General features: G+C 49.5%; 1 protein-coding gene across 1 annotated transcript; it reads left to right on the top strand.

The window, feature by feature from the left end:
* Positions 1 to 15,170: 15,170 nt before the first annotated feature.
* Positions 15,171 to 23,651, top strand: LOC121543741. Its single transcript, XM_041853893.2, has 2 exons — positions 15,171 to 15,247; positions 20,852 to 23,651. Exon 2 carries the CDS (start codon positions 20,856 to 20,858, stop codon positions 23,577 to 23,579), a length of 2,724 nt encoding a protein of 907 aa, XP_041709827.2. The 5' UTR covers positions 15,171 to 15,247; positions 20,852 to 20,855; the 3' UTR covers positions 23,580 to 23,651.
* The last annotated feature ends 859 nt before the right edge of the window (positions 23,652 to 24,510 follow it).

Below are 24,510 nucleotides of genomic sequence, written 5' to 3'. Positions count from 1 at the left end.
CTCCACTGTACCTACTGACTGACTAACTGTCTCCACTGTACCTACTGACTGACTGACTGTCTCCACTGTACCTACTGACTGACTGACTGACTGACTGACTGGCTGACTGTCTCCACTGTACCTACTGACTGACTGACTGACTGTCTCCACTGTACCTACTGACTGACTGACTGTCTCCACTGTACCTACTGACTGACTGACTGTCTCCACTGTACCTACTGACTGACTGACTATCTCCACTGTACCTACTGACTGACTGACTGTCTCCACTGTACCTACTGACTGACTGACTATCTCCACTGTACCTACTGACTGACTGACTGTCTCCACTGTACCTACTGACTGACTGACTGTCTCCACTGTACCTACTGACTGACTGACTGACTGTCTCCACTGTACCTACTGACTGATTGACTGACTGACTGTCTCCACTGTACCTACTGACTGACTGTCTGGCTGACTGTCTCCACTGTACCTACTGACTGACTGACTGACTGTCTGCCTGTCTCCACTGTACCTACTGACTGACTGACTGTCTCCACTGTACCTACTGACTGACTGACTGTCTCCACTGTACCTACTGACTGACTGACTGACTGTCTCCACTGTCTCTACTGTACCTACTGACTGACTGACTGTCCCCACTGTACCTACTGACTGACTGACTGTCTCCACTGTACCTACTGACTGATTGACTGACTGACTGACTGTCTCCACTGTACCTACTGACTGACTGTCTGGCTGACTGTCTCCACTGTACCTACTGACTGACTGACTGACTGTCTGCCTGTCTCCACTGTACCTACTGACTGACTGACTGTCTCCACTGTACCTACTGACTGACCGACTGTCTCCACTGTACCTACTGACTGACTGACTGACTGTCTCCACTGTCTCTACTGTACCTACTGACTGACTGACTGTCCCCACTGTACCTACTGACTGACTAACTGTCTCCACTGTACCTACTGACTGACTAACTGTCTCCACTGTACCTACTGACTGACTGTCTGGCTGACTGTCTCCACTGTCTCTACTGTACCTACTGACTGACTGACTGTCCCCACTGTACCTACTGACTGACTAACTGTCTCCACTGTACCTACTGACTGACTAACTGTCTCCACTGTACCTACTGACTGTCAGTCAGTCAGTAGGTACAGTGGAGACAGTCAGTCAGTCAGTAGGTACAGTGGAGACAGTCAGACAGTCAGTCAGTCAGTCAGTAGGTACAGTGGAGACAGTCAGCCAGACAGTCAGTCAGTAGGTACAGTGGAGACAGTCAGTCGGTCAGTCAGTCAGGTACGGTGGAGACAGTCAGTCAGTCGGTAGGTACGTGGAGACAGTCGGTCAGTCAGTCGGCAGGTACAGTGGAGACAGGCGACAGTCGGTCAGTCAGTCGGTAGGTACAGTGGAGACAGTCAGCCAGACGGTCAGTCGGCAGGTACAGTGGAGACAGTCAGTCAGTCAGTCAGTCGGCAGGTACAGTGGAGACAGTCAGTCGGTCAGTAGGTACAGTGGAGACAGTCAGTCAGTCAGTCGGTCAGGTACAGTGGAGACAGTCAGTCGGTCGGTAGGTACAGTGGAGACAGTCAGTCGGTCAGTCAGGTACAGTGGAGACAGTCAGTCGGTCAGTCAGTCAGTAGGTACAGTGGAGACAGTCAGTCAGTCGGTAGGTACAGTGGAGACAGTCAGTCAGTCAGTCAGTAGGTACAGTGGAGACAGTCAGCCAGACAGTCAGTCAGTAGGTACAGTGGAGACAGTCAGTCAGTCAGTCAATCAGTCGGTAGGTACAGTGGAGACAGTCGGTCAGTCAGTAGGTACAGTGGGGATCGGTCAGTAGGTACAGTAGAGACAGTGGAGACAGTCAGTCGGTCAGTCAGTAGGTACAGTGGAGACAGTCAGCCAGACAGTCAGTCAGTAGGTACAGTGGAGACAGTCAGTCAGTCAGTCAATCGGTCGGTAGGTACAGTGGAGACAGTCAGTCAGTCGGTCGGTAGGTACAGTGGAGACAGTCAGTCAGTCGTAGGTACAGTGGAGACAGTCAGTCGGTCAGTAGGTACAGTGGAGATAGTCAGTCAGTCAGTAGGTACAGTGGAGACAGTCAGTCAGTCGGTAGGTACAGTGGAGATAGTCAGTCAGTCGGTAGGTACAGTGGAGACAGTCGGTCGGTCAGTAGGTACAGTGGAGACAGTCAGTCAGTCGGTCGTAGGTACAGTGGAGACAGTCGGTCAGTCAGTCGGTAGGTACAGTGGAGACAGTCAGCCAGTCAGTCAGTCAGTCAGTCAGTAGGTACAGTGGAGACAGTCAGTCAGTCAGTAGGTACAGTGGAGACAGTCGGTCAGTCGGCAGGTACAGTGGAGACGGTCAGTCGGTCGTAGGTACAGTGGAGACAGTCAGTCAGTCAGTCAGTCGGTAGGTACAGTGGAGACAGTCAGTCAGTCAGTAGGCACAGTGGAGACAGTCAGTCAGTAGGTACAGTGGAGACAGTCAGACAGTCAGTCAGTCAGTCAGTAGGTACAGTGGAGACAGTCAGCCAGACAGTCAGTCAGTAGGTACAGTGGAGACAGTCAGTCAGTCAGTCAATCAATCAATCAATTTTATTTTATATAGCCCTTCTTACATCAGCTAATATCTCAAAGTGCTGTACAGAAACCCAGCCTAAAACCCCAAACAGCTAGTAATGCAGGTGTAGAAGCACGGTGGCTAGGAAAAACTCCCTAGAAAGGCGAAAACCTAGGAAGAAACCTAGAGAGGAACCAGGCTATGAGGGTGGCCAGTCCTCTTCTGGCTGTGCCGGGTGAAGATTATAACAGAACCATGCCAAGATGTTCAAAAATGTTCATAAGTGACAAGCATGGTCAAATAATAATCAGGAATAAATCTCAGTTGGCTTTTCATAGCCGATCATTAAGAGTTGAAAACAGCAGGTCTGGGACAGGTAGGGGTTCCATAACCGCAGGCAGAACAGTTGAAACTGGAATAGCAGCAAGGCCAGGCGGACTGGGGACAGCAAGGAGTCACCACGGCCGGTAGTCCCGACGTATGGTCCTAGGTGCTCAGGTCTCTCAGTTGGCTTTTCATGCCGATCATTAAGAGTTGAAAACAGCAGGTCTGGGACAGGTAGGGGTTTCGTAACCGCAGGCAGAACAGTTGAAACTGGAATAGCAGCAAGGCCAGGCGGACTGGGGACAGCAAGGTGTCATCATGCCCGGTAGTCCTGACGTATGGTCCTAGGGCTCAGGTTCTCAGAGAGAAAGAGAGAACGAGAGAATTAGAGAGAGCATACTTAAATTCACACAGGACACTGGATAAGACAGGAGAAGTACTCCAGGTATAACCAACTAACCCCAGCCCCCCGACACATAAACTACTGCAGCATAAATACTGGAGGCTGAGACAGGAGCGGTCCGGAGACACTGTGGCCCCATCCGAAGAAACCCCGGACAGGGCCAAACAGGAAGGATATAACCCCACCCACTCTGCCAAAGCACAGCCCCCGCACCACTAGAGGGATATCCTCAACCACCAACTTACAATCCTGAGACAAGGCCGAGTATAGCCCACAGAGGTCTCCACCACAGCACAAACCAAGGGGCGCCAACCCAGACAGGAAGATCACGTCAGTAACTCAACCCACTCAAGTGACGCACCCCTCCCAGGGACGGCATGAAAGAGCACCAGCAAGCCAGTGACTCAGCCCCTGCAACAGGGTTAGAGGCAGAGAACCCCAGTGGAGAGGGGAACCGGCCCGGCAGAGACAGCAAGGGCTGTTCGTTGCTCCAGAGCCTTTCCGTTCACCTTCACACTCCTGGGCCAGACTACACTCAATCATATGACCTACTGAAGAGATAAGTCTTCAGTAAAGACTTAAAGGTTGAGACCGAGTCTGCGTCTCTCACATGGGTAGGCAGACTGTTCCATAAAAATGGAGATCTATAGGAGAAAGCCCTGCCTCCCGCTGTTTGCTTAGAAATTCTAGGGACAATTAGGAGGCCTGCGTCTTGTGACCGTAGCGTACGTATTGGTATGTACGGCAGGACCAACTCGGAAAGATAGGTAGGAGCAAGCCCATGTAACGCTTTATAGGTTAACAGTAAAACCTTGAAATCAGCCCTTGCCTTAACAGGAAGCCAGTGTAGGGAAGCTAGCACTGGAGTAATATGATCAAATTTCTTGGTTCTAGTCAGGATTCTAGCAGCCGTATTTAGCACTAACTGAAGTTTATTTAGTGCTTTATCCGGGTAGCCGGAAAATAGAGCATTGCAGTAGTCTAACCTAGAAGTAACAAATGCATGGATTAATTTTTCTGCATCATTTTTGGACAGAAAATTTCTGATTTTTGCAATGTTACGTAGATGGAAAAAAGCTGTCCTTGAAACAGTCTTGATATGTTCGTCAAAAGAGAATCAGGGTCAAGAGTAACGCCGAGGTCCTTCACAGTTTTATTTGAGACGACTTTACAACCATCAAGATGAATTGTCAGATTTAACAGAAGATCTCTTTGTTTCTTGGGACCTAGAACAAGCATCTCTGTTTTGTCCGAGTTTAAAAGTAAAAAGTTTTCAGCCATCCACTTCCTTATGTCTGAAACACAGGCTTCTAGCGAGGGCAATTTTGGGGCTTCACCATGTTTCATTGAAATGTACAGCTGTGTGTCATCCGCATAGCAGTGAAAGTTAACATTATGTTTTCGAATAACATCCCCAAGAGGTAAAATATATAGTGAAAACAATAGTGGTCCTAAAACGGAACCTTGAGGAACACCGAAATGTACAGTTGATTTGTCGGAGGACAGACCATTCACAGAGACAAACTGATATCTTTCCGACAGGTAAGATCTAAACCAGGCCAGAACTTGTCCGTGTAGACCAATTTGGGTTTCCAGTCTCTCCAAAAGAATGTGGTGATCGATGGTGTCAAAGGCAGCACTAAGGTCTAGTAGCACGAGGACAGATGCAGAGCCTCGGTCTGACGCCATTAAAAGGTCATTTACCACCTTCACAAGTGCAGTCTCAGTGCTATGATGGGGTCTAAAACCAGACTGAAGCATTTCGTACACATTGTTTGTCTTCAGAAAGGCAGTGAATTGCTGCGCAACAGCTTTTTCTAAAAGTTTTGAGAGGAATGGAAGATTCGATATAGGCCGATAGTTTTTTATATTTTCCGGGTCAAGGTTTGGCTTTTTCAAGAGAGGCTTTATCACTGCCACTTTTAGTGAGTTTGGTACACATCCGGTGGATAGAGAGCTGTTTATTATGTTCAACATAGGAGGGCCAAGCACAGGAAGCAGCTCCTTCAGCAGTTTAGTAGGAATAGGATCCAGTATGCAGCTTGAAGGTTTAGAGGCCATGATTATTTTCATCATTGTGTCAAGAGATATAGTACTAAAACACTTAAGTGTCTCTCCCGATCCCAGGCCCTCGCAGATCTGCGCAGATCCAGGACAGCTAAGCCCTGGAGGAATACGCAGATTCAAAGAGGAGTCCGTAATTTGCTTTCTAATGGTCATGATCTTTTCCTCAAAGAAGTTCATGAATTTATTACTGCTGAAGTGAAAGCCATCCTCTCTTGGGGAATGCTGCTTTTTAGTTAGCTTTGCAACAGTATCAAAAAGAAATTTTGGATTATTCTTATTTTCCTCGATTAAGTTGGAAAAGTAGGATGATCGAGCAGCAGTGAGGGCTCTTCGGTACTGCACGGTACTGTCTTTCCAAGCTAGTCGGAAGACTTCCAGTTTGGTGTGGCGCCATTTCCGTTCCAATTTCCTGGAAGCTTGCTTTAAAGCTCGGGTATTTTCTGTATACCAGGGAGCTAGTTTCTTATGACAAATGTTTTTCGTTTTTAGGGGTGCAACTGCATCTAGGGTATTGCGCAAGGTTAAATTGAGTTCCTCAGTTAAGTGGTTAACTGATTTTTGTCCTCTGACGTCCTTGGGTAGGCAGAAGGAGTCTGGAAGGGCATCAAGGAATTTTTGTGTTGTCTGAGAATTTATAGCACGACTTTTGATGCTCCTTGGTTGGGGTCTGAGCAGATTATTTGTTGCGATTGCAAACGTAATAAAATGGTGGTCCGATAGTCCAGAATTTTGTGGAAAAACATTAAGATCTACAACATTTATTCCATGGGACAAAACTAGGTCCAGAGTATGACTGTGGCAGTGAGTAGGTCCAGAGACATGTTGGACAAAACCCACTGAGTCGATGATGGCTCCGAAAGACTTTTGGAGTGGGTCTGTGGACTTCTCCATGTGAATATTAAAATCACCAAAAATTAGAATATGATCTGCTATGACTACAAGGTCTGATAGGAATTCAGGAAACTCAAAGAGGAACGCTGTATATGGCCCAGGAGGCCTGTAAACAGTAGCTATAAAAAGTGATTGAGTAGGCTGCATAGATTTCATGACTAGAAGCTCAAAAGATGAAAACGCCATTTTTTTTTTGTAAATTGAAATTTGCTATCGTAAATGTTAGCAACACCTCCGCCTTTGCGGGATGCACGGGAATATGGTCACTAGTGTAACCAGGAGGTGAGGCCTCATTTAACACAGCAAATTCATCAGGCTTAAGCCATGTTTCAGTCAGGCCAATCACATCAAGATTATGATCAGTGATTAGTTCACTGACTATGACTGCCTTTGAAGTGAGGGATCTAACATTAAGTAACCCTATTTTGAGATGTGAGGTATCACGATCTCTTTCAATAATGGCAGGAATGGAGGAGGTCTTTATCCTAATAAGATTGCTAGGGGTGAACACCGCCATGTTTAGTTTTGCCCAACCTAGGTCGAGGCACAGACACAGTCTCAATGGGTATGGCTGAGCTGACTACACTGACTATGCTATTGGCAGACTCCACTAAGCTGGCAGGTTGGCTAACAGCCTGCTGCCTGGCCTGCACCCTATTTCACTGTGGGGCTAGAGGAGTTAGAGCCCTATCTATGTTGGTAGATAAGAGGAGAGCACCCCTCCAGCTAGGATGGAGTCCGTCACTCCTCAGCAGGTCAGGCTTGGTCCTGTTTGTGGGTGAGTCCCAGAAAGAGGGCCAATTATCCACAAATGTTATCTTTTGGGAGGGGCAGAAAACAGTTTTCAACCAGCGATTGAGTGCTGAGACTCTGCTGTAGAGCTCGTCACTTCCCCTAACTGGGAGGGGCCCAGAGACAATTACTCGATGCCGACACATCTTTCTAGCTGATTTACAAGCTGAAGCTATGTTGCACTTGGTGACCTCTGACTGTTTCATCCTAACATCGTTGGTGCCGACGTGGATAACAATATCTCTATACTCTCTACACTCGCCAGTTTTAGCTTTAGCCAGCACCATCTTTAGATTAGCCTTAACGTCGGTAGCCCTGCCCCCTGGTAAACAGTGTATGATCGCTGGGTGATTCGTTTTAAGTCTAATACTGCGGGTAATGGAGTCGCCAATGACTAGGGTTTTCAATTTGTCAGAGCTAATGGTGGGAGCCTTCGGCGTCTCAGACCCCGTAACGGGAGGAGTAGAGACAAGAGAAGACTCAGACTCAGACTCCGACTCGCTACATAATGGGGAAAACCGGTTGAAAGTTTCTGTCGGCTGAATGAGCGACACCGGTTGAGCATTCCAACAGTATTTCCCTCCAGAAGCCATGAGAAAGTTGTCCGACTGCGGGGACTGTGCGGGGGGATTTATACTAACGTTACTGTCTGTACTTACTGGTGGCACAGACGCTGTTTCTTCCTTTCCTACACTGAAATTACCCTTGCCTAACGATTGCGTCTGAAGCTGGGCTTGTAGCACAGCTATTCTCGCCGTAAGGCGATCGTTCTCCTGTATATTATGAGTACAGCGACTGCAATTAGAAGACATCATGTTAATGTTACTACTTAGCTTCGGCTGTTGAAGATGTTGACGAACCATGTCCAGATAAAGCGTCCGGAGTTAAAAAGTTGAATAAGGGAAAAAAGTTGCGATGGAAAAAAGGAAAATAAAGTAAAATTGGCAGCTAAAACGCACAGGAAAATGACTCTTCTGTCTCGGGATAAAACGTCCGGGGTGAAAAAGTTTAACGAAAAAAGATGAGTGAGGACAAAACTAAAAAGTTGGTAAATTTGTTGAACACAGAGATTGATTAAACGTTTATTAAAAGTAAAACGTGAATAGTTTGGCAGGTAGCCAAGTAGCAACAAACAGCACAGCAGCACGGAGACAATGCGGAAGCGAGACGGAAGTCACGTAATCAGTAGGTACAGTGGAGACAGTCAGTCAGTCAGTCAGTAGGTACAGTGGAGACAGTCAGTCAGTCAGTAGGTACAGTGGAGACAGTCAGTCAGTCAGTAGGTACAGTGGGGACAGTCAGTCAGTCAGTAGGTACAGTGGAGACAGTCAGTCAGTCAGTAGGTACAGTGGAGACAGTGGAGACAGTCAGTCAGTCAGTCAGTCAGTAGGTACAGTGGAGACAGTCAGTCAGTCAGTAGGTACAGTGGAGACAGTCAGTCAGTCAGTAGGTACAGTGGAGACAGTCAGTCAGTCAGTCAGTCAGTCAGTAGGTACAGTGGAGACAGTCAGCCAGACAGTCAGTCAGTAGGTACAGTGGAGACAGTCAGTCAGTCAGTCAGTAGGTACAGTGGAGACAGTCAGTCAGTCAGTAGGTACAGTGGAGACAGTCAGTCAGTCAGTAGGTACAGTGGAGACAGTCAGCCAGACAGTCAGTCAGTAGGTACAGTGGAGACAGTCAGTCAGTCAGTCAGTAGGTACAGTGGAGACAGTCAGTCAGTCAGTAGGTACAGTAGAGACAGTCAGTCAGTCAGTAGGTACAGTGGAGACAGTCAGTCAGTCAGTAGGTACAGTGGAGACAGTCAGTCAGTAGGTACAGTGGAGACAGTCAGTCAGTCAGTCAGTAGGTACAGTGGAGACAGTCAGTCAGTCAGTAGGTACAGTGGAGACAGTCAGTCAGTCAGTCAGTCAGTAGGTACAGTGGAGACAGTCAGCCAGACAGTCAGTCAGTAGGTACAGTGGAGACAGTCAGTCAGTCAGTCAGTAGGTACAGTGGAGACAGTCAGTCAGTCAGTAGGTACAGTGGAGACAGTCAGTCAGTCAGTAGGTACAGTGGAGACAGTCAGCCAGACAGTCAGTCAGTAGGTACAGTGGAGACAGTCAGTCAGTCAGTCAGTCAGTCAGTAGGTACAGTGGAGACAGTCAGTCAGTCAGTAGGTACAGTGGAGACAGTCAGTCAGTCAGTAGGTACAGTGGAGACAGTCAGTCAGTCAGTAGGTACAGTGGAGAGAGTCAGTCAGTAGGTACAGTGGAGACAGTCAGTCAGTCAGTCAGTAGGTACAGTGGAGACAGTCAGTCAGTCAGTAGGTACAGTGGAGACAGTCAGTCAGTCAGTCAGTCAGTCAGTAGGTACAGTGGAGACAGTCAGTCAGTCAGTAGGTACAGTGGAGACAGTCAGTCAGTCAGTAGGTACAGTGGAGAGAGTCAGTCAGTAGGTACAGTGGAGACAGTCAGTCAGTCAGTCAGTAGGTACAGTGGAGACAGTCAGTCAGTCAGTAGGTACAGTGGAGACAGTCAGTCAGTCAGTCAGTCAGTAGGTACAGTGGAGACAGTCAGCCAGACAGTCAGTCAGTAGGTACAGTGGAGACAGTCAGTCAGTCAGTAGGTACAGTGGAGACAGTCAGTCAGTCAGTAGGTACAGTGGAGACAGTCAGCCAGACAGTCAGTCAGTAGGTACAGTGGAGACAGTCAGCCAGTCAGTCAGTCAGTAGGTACAGTGGAGACAGTCAGTCAGTCAGTAGGTACAGTGGAGACAGTCAGTCAGTCAGTAGGTACCGTGGAGACAGACCAGCATGGTCCCAATAAACACCTAGGGTCTCACCGTTTCAAAGACATGACACTAGAGAAACAGCTGCTTGTGACAGGGGAGATCTGGCTCCAAGGACCATGTTGTGATTGGCGCAGTGGTCTAAGGCGCCACTAGAGGCGCTGCATCGCAGTGCTAGCTGTGTCACTAGAGATCCTGGTTCGAATCCAGGCTCTGTCGTAGCCGGCCGTGACCGGGAGTCCCATGGGGCGGCGCACAATTGGCCCAGTGTCGTCCAGGGTAGGGGAGGGAATGGCCGGCAGGGATGTAGCTCAGTCGATTCCCAGTATGAAAAATGTTGATTCCCACAGGGGGTATGAAAAAATAAAATATACATGATACTGTTGTAATACATGATACTCTGTTGTAATACATGATACTCTGTTGTAATACATGATACTCTGTTCTAATACATGATACTCTGTTGTAATACATGATACTCTGTTCTAATACATGATACTCTGTTCTAATACATGATACTCTGTTGTAATACATGAGACTGTTGTAATACATGATACTCTGTTGTAATACATGAGACTGTTGTAATACATGATACTCTGTTCTAATACATGATACTCTGTTCTAATACATGATATTCTATGGTAATACATGATACTCTGTTCTAATACATGATACTCTGTTGTAATACATGATACTCTGTTGTAATACATGATACATGATACTCTGTTGTAATACATGATACTCTGTTGTAATACATGATACTCTGTTGTAATACATGATACTCTGTTGTAATACATGATACTCTGTGGTAATACATGATACTCTGTGGTAATACATTATACTCTGTTGTAATACATTATACTCTGTGATTAATACATGATACTCTGTTCTAATACATGATATTCTATGGTAATACATGATACTCTGTTCTAATACATGATACTCTGTTGTAATACATGATACTCTGTTGTAATACATGATACATGATACTCTGTTGTAATACATGATACTCAGTGGTAATACATGATACTCTGTGGTAATACATGATACTCTGTTGTAATACATGATACTCTGTGGTAATACATGATACTCTGTGGTAATACATTATACTCTGTTGTAATACATTATACTCTGTGATTAATACATGATACTCTGTTCTAATACATGATACTCTGTTGTAATACATGATACTCTGTTGTAATACATTATACTCTGTGGTAATACATTATACTCTGTTGTAATACATTATACTCTGTTGTAATACATGATACTCTGTTGTAATACATTATACTCTGTGATTAATACATGATACTCTGTTCTAATACATGATACTCTGTTGAAATACATGATACTCTGTTGTAATACATGATACTCTGTTGTAATACATGATACTCTGTTGTAATACATGATACTCTGTGGTAATACATGATACTCTGTGGTAATACATTATACTCTGTTGTAATACATTATACTCTGTGATTAATACATGATACTCTGTTCTAATACATGATATTCTATGGTAATACATGATACTCTGTTCTAATACATGATACTCTGTTGTAATACATGATACTCTGTTGTAATACATGATACATGATACTCTGTTGTAATACATGATACTCAGTGGTAATACATGATACTCTGTGGTAATACATGATACTCTGTTGTAATACATGATACTCTGTGGTAATACATGATACTCTGTGGTAATACATTATACTCTGTTGTAATACATTATACTCTGTGATTAATACATGATACTCTGTTCTAATACATGATACTCTGTTGTAATACATGATACTCTGTTGTAATACATTATACTCTGTGGTAATACATTATACTCTGTTGTAATACATTATACTCTGTTGTAATACATGATACTCTGTTGTAATACATTATACTCTGTGATTAATACATGATACTCTGTTCTAATACATGATACTCTGTTCTAATACATGATACTCTGTTCTAATACATGATACTCTGTTGAAATACATGATACTCTGTTGTAATACATGATACTCTGTTGTAATACATGATACTCTGTTGTAATACATTATACTCTGTGGTAATACATGATACTCTGTGGTAATACATGATACTCTGTTCTCTCCAGGAGCGATAGCTGGCATCGTGGACCAACCCAGGCAGAACTTCCAGCGGGGTTCAGAGATGCAGACTTCAGCAGGCAGCAAGGCCAAGGGGGTCATCTCTGGGGTGGGGAAAGGCATCGTGGGGGTCTTCACCAAACCTATAGGGGGCGCTGCAGAGCTGGTCTCGCAGACTGGATACGGTGGGTTCACACACTTCACTGGTTTTTTAACTTTTTATTTGAGCTTTATTTCACCACTGGCAGGTCAACTAAGAACACATTCTTATTTACAATGACGGCATTGATCATTTGTTAACACTGCACTGTTTAACAGTAGTGGACACACCTCCAGTCCATCCAACCCAACCAGTTTATTGTCACTCAGGCCTGACGAAGACCTTCCGGTCGAAACGTTAAATTGGAACTTTATGGGAGCATTCCAATGCTGTTACACTTAACTACAAGCCCCTTGTTTCTTTACTGGCCACCCACTCCAGCTAGCACTGGCCACCCACTCCAGCTAGCACTGGCCACCCACTCCAGCTAGCACTGGCCACCCACTCCAGCTAGCACTGGCCACCCACTCCAGCTAGCACTGGCCACCCACTCCAGCTAGCACTGGCCACCCACTCCAGCTAGCACTGGCCACCCACTCCAGCTAGCACAGAGGCCTGCCTCCCTCAACAGTACTGTAGGCCCTGCTGTAGTGTTCTGTCCATGGGGTCCTGGCGGGATGCTAACACACAGTAATGCACCCTCCAAGGAGCCCTAGCGGTCCTAGTGTAGCGGTATGCTAACATGCTGTAATGCCCAGTCTATGGGGTGGTAGCGCTCCTAGTGTAGCGGTATGCTAACAGGCTGTAATGCCCAGTCTATGGGGTGGTAGTGGTCCTAGCGTAGCGGTATGCTAACTAGCAGGTGTAGAAGTGAACAGCACATCAGAGCATGGTAAATCTGTCAGTTGTAATGGTGATCTCCCGTTCAGTCCTGTTGGCTCCGGAGTGTTTATTAGCTGGGCCCCTGAAGCTGTACTGGGCTCTGGACAGTTTATTAGCTGGGTCCCTGAAGCTGTACTGGGCTCTGGACAGTTTATTAGCTGGGCCCCTGAAGCTGTACTGGGCTCCGGACAGTTTATTAGCTGGGCCCCTGAAGCTGTACTGGGCACTGGACAGTTTATTAGCTGGGCTCCTGAAGCTGTACTTGGCTCCGGACAGTTTATTAGCTGGGCCCTTGAAGCTGTACTGGGCTCCGGACAGTTTATTAGCTGGGCCCCTGCTCTGGTCAGTTTATTAGCTGGGCCCCTGAAGCTGTACTGGGCTCCGGACAGTTTATTAGCTGGGTCCCTGAAGCTGTACTGGGCTCCGGACAGTTTATTAGCTGGGCCCCTGCTCTGGTCAGTTTATTAGCTGGGCCCCTGAAGCTGTACTGGGCTCTGGACAGTTTATTAGCTGGGCCCCTGAAGCTGTACTGGGCTCCGGAAGCTGTACTGGGCCCCTGAAGCTGTACTGGGCTCCGGACAGTTTATTAGCTGGGCCCCTGAAGCTGTACTGGGCTCTGGACAGTTTATTAGCTGGGCCCCTGAAGCTGTACTGGGCTCCGGACAGTTTATTAGCTGGGCCCCTGAAGCTGTACTGGGCTCCGGACAGTTTATTAGCTGGGCCCCTGAAGCTGTACTGGGCTCCGGACAGTTTATTAGCTGGGTCCCTGAAGCTGTACTGGGCTCTGGACAGTATATTAGCTGGGCCCCTGAAGCTGTACTGGGCTCCGGACAGTTTATTAGCTGGGCCCCTGCTCTGGACAGTATATTAGCTGGGTCCCTGAAGCTGTACTGGGCTCTGGACAGAACACACACAAAGAGCTGCTGCTGAAAGCCCCAATAACGTCGCTGAGCTGTGGCTCTATATGCTCTGGAGGGGTTTAGGGTTTATTAGAGACTGAGGAGGGGGGAGGAGGGAGTGAGGGTGAGAAGGAAGGGGGTGAGGAGAGGGGAGGAGGGGGGGTTCCTGTGTTAGTCAGCACTAACAGGTCAGCGCTGCAGAACATAAATATTAAATGAAGTGAGCAGCTCCGTGTCAAAACCATGGCACCCAAGGGACGGCTGCTAATCTAGCTCCCCTAGCTACACACGCATCAACACACACAGAGAAATGTTTGATGCCAGGGAGGTTAAGTGTTTATTGTTGTGGGGTAGCAACGGTCATCAATTAACCCCCCACTCCAAATACACACACACTGCTAGGGTACATTCCAAAATACACACAAACACACACACACACACACACACACACACACAGACAGACAGACAGACAGACAGACAGACAGACAGACAGACAGACAGACAGACAGACAGACAGACACACAGACACACAGACACACAGACACACAGACACACACACACAGACAGACAGACAGACAGACAGACACACACAGATGTTCCAGAGTGCCAGAGCAGTGACATCATCAGCAGTAGAATGTTTTATGACCTGTTTTAAATGCATGACATCATCAAGTCACTCCACGGCTGACAGGAAGACGAGGCAACAAGCTGCACATGTAGACACACATGCACACAGGAACACACACACACACACACAGGAACACACACACACACACAGGAACACACACACACACACAGGAACACACACACATACAGAGGAACACACACACACACAGGAACACACACACATACAGAGGAACACACACACATACACACAGGAACACACACATACACACAGGAACACATACACACACACATACACACAGGAACACACACACACATACACACAGGAACACACACACACATACACACAGGAACACACACACACATACACACAGGAACACACACACACATACACACAGGAACACAAAACACACATACACACAGGAACACACACAGGAACACATACACACAGGAACACATACACACACACAGGAACACACACACACATACACACAGGAACACATACACACACACAGGAACACACACAGGAACACATACACACAGGAACACATACACACACACAGGAACACACACAGGAACACATACACACAGGAACACACACATACACACAATCACTCATCCTGTGGGTCTTGGGGACTGAGTAGTGGCTAGTCTACTCCACACTGAACCTGCTTTGATCTACTCTACATCTGTGTGTGTGTGTGTGTGTGTGTGTGTGTGTGTGTGTGTGTGTGTGTGTGTGTGTGTGTGTGTGTGTGTGTGTGTGTGTGTTGTCCTGAGCAGGTATCCTTCATGGGGCTGGTCTGTGGCAGCTCCCCAAACAGCTGTACCTCCCAGCAGACCAGAAGTCAGCCCTCGCCCCCAACAGCCACGTCAAATACGTCTGGTAAGAACTGCCCTCTATAGCACACATAGAGTGCCTTGCAAAAGTATTCATCCCCCTTGGCGCTTTTCCTATTTTGTTGCATTACAACCTGTAATTGAAATGGATTTTTATATGGATTTCATGTAATGGACATACACAAAATAGTCCAAATTGGTGAAGTGAAATTTAAAAAAAAACTTGTTTCAAAACATTCTAAAAAATAAATAACTGAAAAGTGGTGCGTGCATATGTATTCACCCCCTTTGCTATGAAGCCCCTAAATTACATTTACATTTACATTTTAGTCATTTAGCAGACGCTCTTATCCAGAGCGACTTACAGGAGCAATTAGGGTTAAGTGCCTTGCTCAAGGGCACATTTACGTCATTTAGCAGACGCTCTTATCCAGAGCGACTCACCAATTGGTGCGTTCACCCTATAGCCAGTGGGATAACCACTTTACAATTTTGGAAAAGATTACTTTATCCTATCCCAGGTATTCCTTAAAGAGGTGGGGTTTCAAATGCCTCCGGAAGGTGGTGAGTGACTCCGCTGTCCTGGCGTCGTGAGGGAGCTTGTTCCACCATTGGGGTGCCAGAGCAGCGAACAGTTTTGACTGGGCTGAGCGGGAACTATGCTTCCGCAGAGGAAGGGGAGCCAGCAGGCCAGAGGTGGATGAACGCAATGCCCTCGTTTGGGTGTAGGGACTGATCAGAGCCCGAAGGTACAGAGGTGCCGTTCCCCTCACTGCTCCATAGGCAAGCACCATGGTCTTGTAGCGGATGCGAGCTTCAAGTGGAAGCCAGTGGAGTGTGCGGAGGAGGGGGGTGACGTGAGAGAACTTGGGAAGGTTGAACACCAGACGGGCTGCGGCATTCTGGATGAGTTGTAGGGGTTTAATGGCACAGGCAGGGAGGCCAGCCAACAGCGAGTTGCAGTAGTCCAGACGGGAGATGACAAGTGCCTGGATTAGGACCTGTGCCGCTTCCTGTGTAAGGCAGGGTCGTACTCTCCGAATGTTGTAGAGCATGAACCTGCAGGAGCGGGTCACCGCCTTGATGTTGGCGGAGAACGACAGGGTGTTGTCCAGGGTCACGCCTAGGCTCTTCGCACTCTGGGAGGAGGACACAGCGGAGTTGTCAACCGTGATGGCGAAGTGTCTAAGTGTCACATGATCTGTCACATGATCTCAGTATATATACACCTGTTCTGAAAGGCCCCAGAGTCTGCAACACCACTAAGCAAGGGGCACCACCAAGCAAGGGGCACCATGAAGAAAATGAGCTCTCCAAACAGGTCAGGGACAAAGGTGTGGAGAAGTACAGATCAGGGTTGGGTTATAAAGAAATATCAGAAACGTTGAACATCCCACGGAGCACCATTAAATCCATGATTACAAAATTGAAAGAATATGGCACCACAACAAACCTGCCAAGAGAGGGCCGCCCACCAAAACTCACAGACCAGGCAAGGAGGGCATTAATCAGAGAGACAACAAAGAGACCAAAGATAACCCTGAAGGAGCTGCAAAGCTCCACAGCGGAGATTGGAGTATCTGTCCATAGGACCACTTAAGCCATACACTCCACAGAGCTGGGCTTTATGGAAGAGTGGCCAGAAAAAAGCCATTGCTTAAAGAAAAAAAAAGCAAACACGTTTGATGTTCACCAAAAGGCATGTGGGTGACTCCCCAAACATATGGAAGAAGGTACTCTGGTCAGATGAGACTACAATTTAGCTTTTTGGCCATCAAGGAAAATGCTATGTCTGGCGCAAACCCAACACCTCTCATCACCCGGAGAACACCATCCCCACAGTGAAGCATGGTGGTGGCAGCATCATGCTGTGGGGATGTTTTTCATCGGCAGGGACTGGGAAACTGGTCAGAATTGAAGGAATGATGGATGGCGCTAAATACAGGGAAATTCTTGAGGGAAACCTGTTTCAGTCTTCCAGAGATTTGAGACTGGGACGGAGGTTCACCTTCCAGCAGGACAGTGACCCTAAGCATACTGCTAAAGCAACACTCGAGTGGTTTAAGGGGAAACATTTAAATGTCTTGGAATGGCCTAGTGAAAGCCCAGACCTCAATCCAATTGAGAATCTGTGGTATGACAAAGATTGCTGTACACCAGCGGAACCCATCCAACTTGAAGGAGCTGGAGCAGTTTACCCTTGAAGAATGGGCAAAAATCCCAGTGGCTAGATGTGCCGAGCTTATAGAGACATACCCCAAGAGACCTGCAGCTATAATTGTTGCAAAAGGTGGCACTACAAAGTATTGACTTTGGGGGGGTGAATAGTTATGCACGCTGAAGTTTTCATTTTTTTGGTCTTATTTCTTGTTTGTTTTGCAATAAAAAATATTTTGCATCTTCAAAGTGGTAGGCATGTTGTGTAAATCAAATGATACAAACCCCCAAAAATCAATTTAAATTCCAGGTTGTAAGGCAACAAAGTAGGAAAAATGCCAAGGGGGGGTGAATACTTTGGCAAGCCACTGTACACACAGCCCTGGTCCCCAACAGCCCTGGTCCCCAACAGCCCTGGTCCCCAACAGCCCTGGTCCCCAACAGCCCTGGTCCCCAACAGCCCTGGTCCCCAACAGCCCTGGTCCCCAACAGCCCTGGTCCCCAACAGCCCTGGTCCCCAACAGCCACGTCACCTTTATGAAGGGAAGGGATCACTGCCGCTAGCTTGCTTTCCAACCAAGGTGCAAACTGAAGGAGAGAGGAGATTCAGCAACTCTCGGAGGACAATGGAAATATTTATTTTACAGGGACAGTGCGCATTAATCAACAGCAATATTACAGGGCCTCCCGAGTGGCGCAGCAGTCTAAGGCCACTCGGGACAGACATCACACTCCCCGAACTACAGAGAGAGAGAGAGACATCACACTCCCCGAACTACAGAGAGAGAGAGAGAGAGACATCACACTCCCCGAACTACAGAGAGAGAGAGAGACATCACACTCCCCGAACTACAGAGAGAGAGAGAGACATCACACTCCCCGAACTACAGAGAGAGAGAGAGACATCACACTACCCAAACTACAGAGGGAGAGAGACATCACACTCCCCGAACTACAGAGAGAGAGAGAGACATCACACTCCCCGAACTACAGAGAGAGAGAGATACATCACACTACCCAAAATACAGAGAGAGAGAGAGAGACATCACACTACCCAAACTACAGAGAGAGAGAGAGACATCACACTCCCCGAACTACAGAGAGAGAGAGAGACATCACACTCCCCGAACTACAGAGAGAGAGAGACATCACACTACCCAAACTACAGAGAGAGAGAGAGACATCACACTCCCCGAACTACAGAGAGAGAGAGAGACATCACACTCCCCAAACTACAGAGAGAGAGAGAGACATCACACTCCCCAAACTACAGAGAGAGAGAGAGACATCACACTCCCCAAACTACAGAGAGAGAGAGAGAGAGACATCACACTCCCCAAACTACAGAGAGAGAGAGAGAGAGACATCACACTCCCCGAACTACAGAGAGAGAGAGAGAGAGACATCACACTCCCCGAACTACAGAGAGAGAGAGAGACATCACACTCCCCGAACTACAGAGAGAGAGAGAGACATCACACTCCCCGAACTACAGAGAGAGAGAGAGACATCACACTACCCAAACTACAGAGGGAGAGAGACATCACACTACCCAAACTACAGAGAGAGAGAGAGACATCACACTCCCCGAACTACAGAGAGAGAGAGAGACATCACACTACCCAAACTACAGAGAGAGAGAGAGACATCACACTACCCAAACTACAGAGGGAGAGAGACATCACACTCCCCGAACTACAGAGAGAGAGAGAGACATCACACTACCCAAACTACAGAGAGAGAGAGAGACATCACACTACCCAAACTACAGAGAGAGAGAGAGACATCACACTACCCAAACTACAGAGAGAGAGAGAGACATCACACTACCCAAACTACAGAGAGAGAGAGAGACATCACACTACCCAAACTACAGAGGGAGAGAGACATCACACTACCCAAACTACAGAGAGAGAGAGAGAGACATCACACTACCCAAACTACAGAGAGAGAGAGAGACATCACACTACCCAAACTACAGAGAGAGAGAGAGACATCACACTACCCAAACTACAGAGAGAGAGAGAGACATCACACTACCCAAACTACAGAGGGAGAGAGACATCACACTACCCAAACTACAGAGAGAGAGAGAGAGACATCACACTACCCAAACTACAGAGAGAGAGAGAGACATCACACTACCCAAACTACAGAGAGAGAGAGACATCACACTACCCAAACTACAGAGAGAGAGAGAGAGACATCACACTACCCAAACTACAGAGAGAGAGAGAGACATCACACTACCCAAACTACAGAGAGAGAGAGAGACATCACACTACCCAAACTACAGAGGGAGAGAGACATCACACTACCCAAACTACAGAGAGAGAGAGACATCACACTACCCAAACTACAGAGGGAGAGAGACATCACACTACCCAAACTACAGAGAGAGAGAGACATCACACTACCCAAACTACAGAGGGAGAGAGAGACATCACACTACCCAAACTACAGAGAGAGAGAGAGACATCACACTACCCAAACTACAGAGAGAGAGAGACATCACACTACCCAAACTACAGAGAGAGAGAGAGAGACATCACACTACCCAAACTACAGAGGGAGAGAGACATCACACTACCCAAACTACAGAGAGAGAGAGACATCACACTACCCAAACTACAGAGGGAGAGAGAGACATCACACTACCCAAACTACAGAGAGAGAGAGAGACATCACACTCCTCGAACTACAGAGAGAGAGAGAGACATCACACTACCCAAACTACAGAGAGAGAGAGACATCACACTACCCAAACTACAGAGAGAGAGAGAGACATCACAGTACCCAAACTACAGAGAGAGAGAGAGACATCACACTACCCAAACTACAGAGAGAGAGAGAGACATCACACTACCCAAACTACAGAGAGAGAGAGAGACATCCTGCTAAAGAGGAATGCCATAGATGTCATGTAATAATGATCAGGGAATCAAGGCCATAGATGTCATGTAATAATGATCAGGGAATCAAGGCCATAGATGTCATGTAATAATGATCAGGGAATCAAGGCCATAGATGTCATGTAATAATGATCAGGGAATCAAGGCCATAGATGTCATGTAATAATGATCAGGGAATCAAGGCCTTGACATGAGGAAAGCCAGATCCATCCATAGCAGGGCTGAGTTCATTAAGGCACACCACTGTGGAACACAGAACAGACATGCCTTCACTATTCATGTCCTTCCTACCTGCTAGGTTCAGTAGGTTTCCCCCTGCTGAACGCAGCCCAAGGCCTTTACCAAACATGTGGTAGTGTTTGAATAGACAGCATATGTAGTCGCTTCACGTGTGTGGATACATTTTGTATGGACATACGTGGTCACCTATGTTCATGTGTGTGTGTGTGTGTGTGTATGTTGCCATCTACCTAATGGGAGTCTTGTATATTCATCTGTCAGCTGACCTCTCTCTGTGCTGCGTGTGTGTCTGCCTCCTCTTCAAATGTGCCTCTTCCTCCCTCCCTCCCTCCCCACCCCAGGAAGATGCTCCAGTCCCTGGGTCGACCAGAGGTGCACATGGCCCTGGAGGTGGTGATGGTGTCTGGGTCGGGTCAGGAGCATGCTGGGTGTCTGGAGGTGGTGATGGTGTCTGGGTCGGGTCAGGAGCATGCTGGGTGTCTGGAGGTGGTGATGGTGTCTGGGTCGGGTCAGGAGCATGCTGGGTGTCTGGAGGTGGTGATGGTGTCTGGGTCGGGTCAGGAGCATGCTGGGTGTCTGGAGGTGGTGATGGTGTCTGGGTCGGGTCAGGAGCATGCTGGGTGTCTGGAGGTGGTGATGGTGTCTGGGTCGGGTCAGGAGCATGCTGGGTGTCTGGAGGTGGTGATGGTGTCTGGGTCGGGTCAGGAGCATGCTGGGTGTCTGGAGGTGGTGATGGTGTCTGGGTCGGGTCAGGAGCATGCTGGGTGTATGGAGGTGGTGATGGTGTCTGGGTCGGGTCAGGAGCATGCTGGGTGTCTGGAGGTGGTGATGGTGTCTGGGTCGGGTCAGGAGCATGCTGGGTGTCTGGAGGTGGTGATGGTGTCTGGGTCGGGTCAGGAGCATGCTGGGTGTCTGGAGGTGGTGATGGTGTCTGGGTCGGGTCAGGAGCATGCTGGGTGTCTGGAGGTGGTGATGGTGTCTGGGTCGGGTCAGGAGCATGCTGGGTGTCTGGAGGTGGTGATGGTGTCTGGGTCGGGTCAGGAGCATGCTGGGTGTCTGGAGGTGGTGATGGTGTCTGGGTCGGGTCAGGAGCATGGTGGGTGTCTGGAGGTGGTGATGGTGTCTGGGTCGGGTCAGGAGCATGCTGGGTGTCTGGAGGTGGTGATGGTGTCTGGGTCGGGTCAGGAGCATGCTGGGTGTCTGGAGGTGGTGATGGTGTCTGGGTCGGGTCAGGAGCATGCTGGGTGTCTGGAGGTGGTGATGGTGTCTGGGTCGGGTCAGGAGCATGCTGGGTGTCTGGAGGTGGTGATGGTGTCTGGGTCGGGTCAGGAGCATGCTGGGTGTATGGAGGTGGTGATGGTGTCTGGGTCGGGTCAGGAGCATGCTGGGTGTCTGGAGGTGGTGATGGTGTCTGGGTCGGGTCAGGAGCATGCTGGGTGTCTGGAGGTGGTGATGGTGTCTGGGTCGGGTCAGGAGCATGCTGGGTGTCTGGAGGTGGTGATGGTGTCTGGGTCGGGTCAGGAGCATGCTGGGTGTCTGGAGGTGGTGATGGTGTCTGGGTCGGGTCAGGAGCATGCTGGGTGTCTGGAGGTGGTGATGGTGTCTGGGTCGGGTCAGGAGCATGCTGGGTGTCTGGAGGTGGTGATGGTGTCTGGGTCGGGTCAGGAGCATGCTGGGTGTCTGGAGGTGGTGAGGGTGTCTGGGTCGGGTCAGGAGCATGCTGGGTGTCTGGAGGTGGTGATGGTGTCTGGGTCGGGTCAGGAGCATGCTGGGTGTCTGGAGGTGGTGATGGTGTCTGGGTCGGGTCAGGAGCATGCTGGGTGTCTGGAGGTGGTGATGGTGTCTGGGTCGGGTCAGGAGCATGCTGGGTGTCTGGAGGTGGTGATGGTGTCTGGGTCGGGTCAGGAGCATGCTGGGTGTCTGGAGGTGGTGATGGTGTCTGGGTCGGGTCAGGAGCATGCTGGGTGTCTGGAGGTGGTGATGGTGTCTGGGTCGGGTCAGGAGCATGCTGGGTGTCTGGAGGTGGTGATGGTGTCTGGGTCGGGTCAGGAGCATGCTGGGTGTATGGAGGTGGTGATGGTGTCTGGGTCGGGTCAGGAGCATGCTGGGTGTCTGGAGGTGGTGATGGTGTCTGGGTCGGGTCAGGAGCATGCTGGGTGTCTGGAGGTGGTGATGGTGTCTGGGTCGGGTCAGGAGCATGCTGGGTGTCTGGAGGTGGTGATGGTGTCTGGGTCGGGTCAGGAGCATGCTGGGTGTCTGGAGGTGGTGATGGTGTCTGGGTCGGGTCAGGAGCATGCTGGGTGTCTGGAGGTGGTGATGGTGTCTGGGTCGGGTCAGGAGCATGCTGGGTGTCTGGAGGTGGTGATGGTGTCTGGGTCGGGTCAGGAGCATGCTGGGTGTCTGGAGGTGGTGATGGTGTCTGGGTCGGGTCAGGAGCATGCTGGGTGTCTGGAGGTGGTGATGGTGTCTGGGTCGGGTCAGGAGCATGCTGGGTGTCTGGAGGTGGTGATGGTGTCTGGGTCGGGTCAGGAGCATGCTGGGTGTCTGGAGGTGGTGATGGTGTCTGGGTCGGGTCAGGAGCATGCTGGGTGTATGGAGGTGGTGATGGTGTCTGGGTCGGGTCAGGAGCATGCTGGGTGTCTGGAGGTGGTGATGGTGTCTGGGTCGGGTCAGGAGCATGCTGGGTGTCTGGAGGTGGTGATGGTGTCTGGGTCGGGTCAGGAGCATGCTGGGTGTCTGGAGGTGGTGATGGTGTCTGGGTCGGGTCAGGAGCATGCTGGGTGTCTGGAGGTGGTGATGGTGTCTGGGTCGGGTCAGGAGCATGCTGGGTGTCTGGAGGTGGTGATGGTGTCTGGGTCGGGTCAGGAGCATGCTGGGTGTCTGGAGGTGGTGATGGTGTCTGGGTCGGGTCAGGAGCATGCTGGGTGTCTGGAGGTGGTGATGGTGTCTGGGTCGGGTCAGGAGCATGCTGGGTGTATGGAGGTGGTGATGGTGTCTGGGTCGGGTCAGGAGCATGCTGGGTGTCTGCTGCTGACAGGGGAGGTGTTGGTTTGTGGTCAGTCTGTCTGAGGACACGCAACAGCAGGCCTTCCCCATCACTGAGGTGGCCTGTCAACAAGACCCCCACCACCTGGGGGCGCTGACGCTCACGCTGCAGCAGGCCTTCCCCATCACTGAGGTGGCCTGTCAACAAGACCCCCACCACCTGGGGGCGCTGACGCTCACACTGCAGCAGGCCTTCCCCATCACTGAGGTGGCCTGTCAACAAGACCCCCCACCACCTGGGGGCGCTGACGCTCACGCTGCAGCAGGCCTTCCCCATCACTGAGGTGGCCTGTCAACAAGACCCCCACCACCTGGGGGCGCTGACGCTCACGCTGCAGCAGGCCTTCCCCCATCACTGAGGTGGCCTGTCAACAAGACCCCCCACCACCTGGGGGCGCTGACGCTCACGCTGCAGCAGGCCTTCCCCATCACTGAGGTGGCCTGTCAACAAGACCCCCACCACCTGGGGGCGCTGACGCTCACGCTGCAGCAGGCCTTCCCCATCACTGAGGTGGCCTGTCAACAAGACCCCCACCACCTGGGGGCGCTGACGCTCACGCTGCAGCAGGCCTTCCCCATCACTGAGGTGGCCTGTCAACAAGACCCCCACCACCTGGGGGCGCTGACGCTCACGCTGCAGCAGGCCTTCCCCATCACTGAGGTGGCCTGTCAACAAGACCCCACCACCTGGGGGCGCTGACGCTCACGCTGCAGCAGGCCTTCCCCATCACTGAGGTGGCCTGTCAACAAGACCCCCCACCACCTGGGGGCGCTGACGCTCACGCTGCAGCAGGCCTTCCCCATCACTGAGGTGGCCTGTCAACAAGACCCCCCACCACCTGGGGGCGCTGACGCTCACGCTGCAGCAGGCCTTCCCCATCACTGAGGTGGCCTGTCAACAAGACCCCCACCACCTGGGGGCGCTGACGCTCACGCTGCAGCAGGCCTTCCCCAT

This window comes from Coregonus clupeaformis, chromosome 28, assembly GCF_020615455.1.
Source record: "Coregonus clupeaformis isolate EN_2021a chromosome 28, ASM2061545v1, whole genome shotgun sequence".
Taxonomy (NCBI): domain Eukaryota; kingdom Metazoa; phylum Chordata; class Actinopteri; order Salmoniformes; family Salmonidae; genus Coregonus; species Coregonus clupeaformis.
Note: the sequence above shows the minus strand (reverse complement) of the source record. Positions and strands in the feature narration are given on the sequence as shown.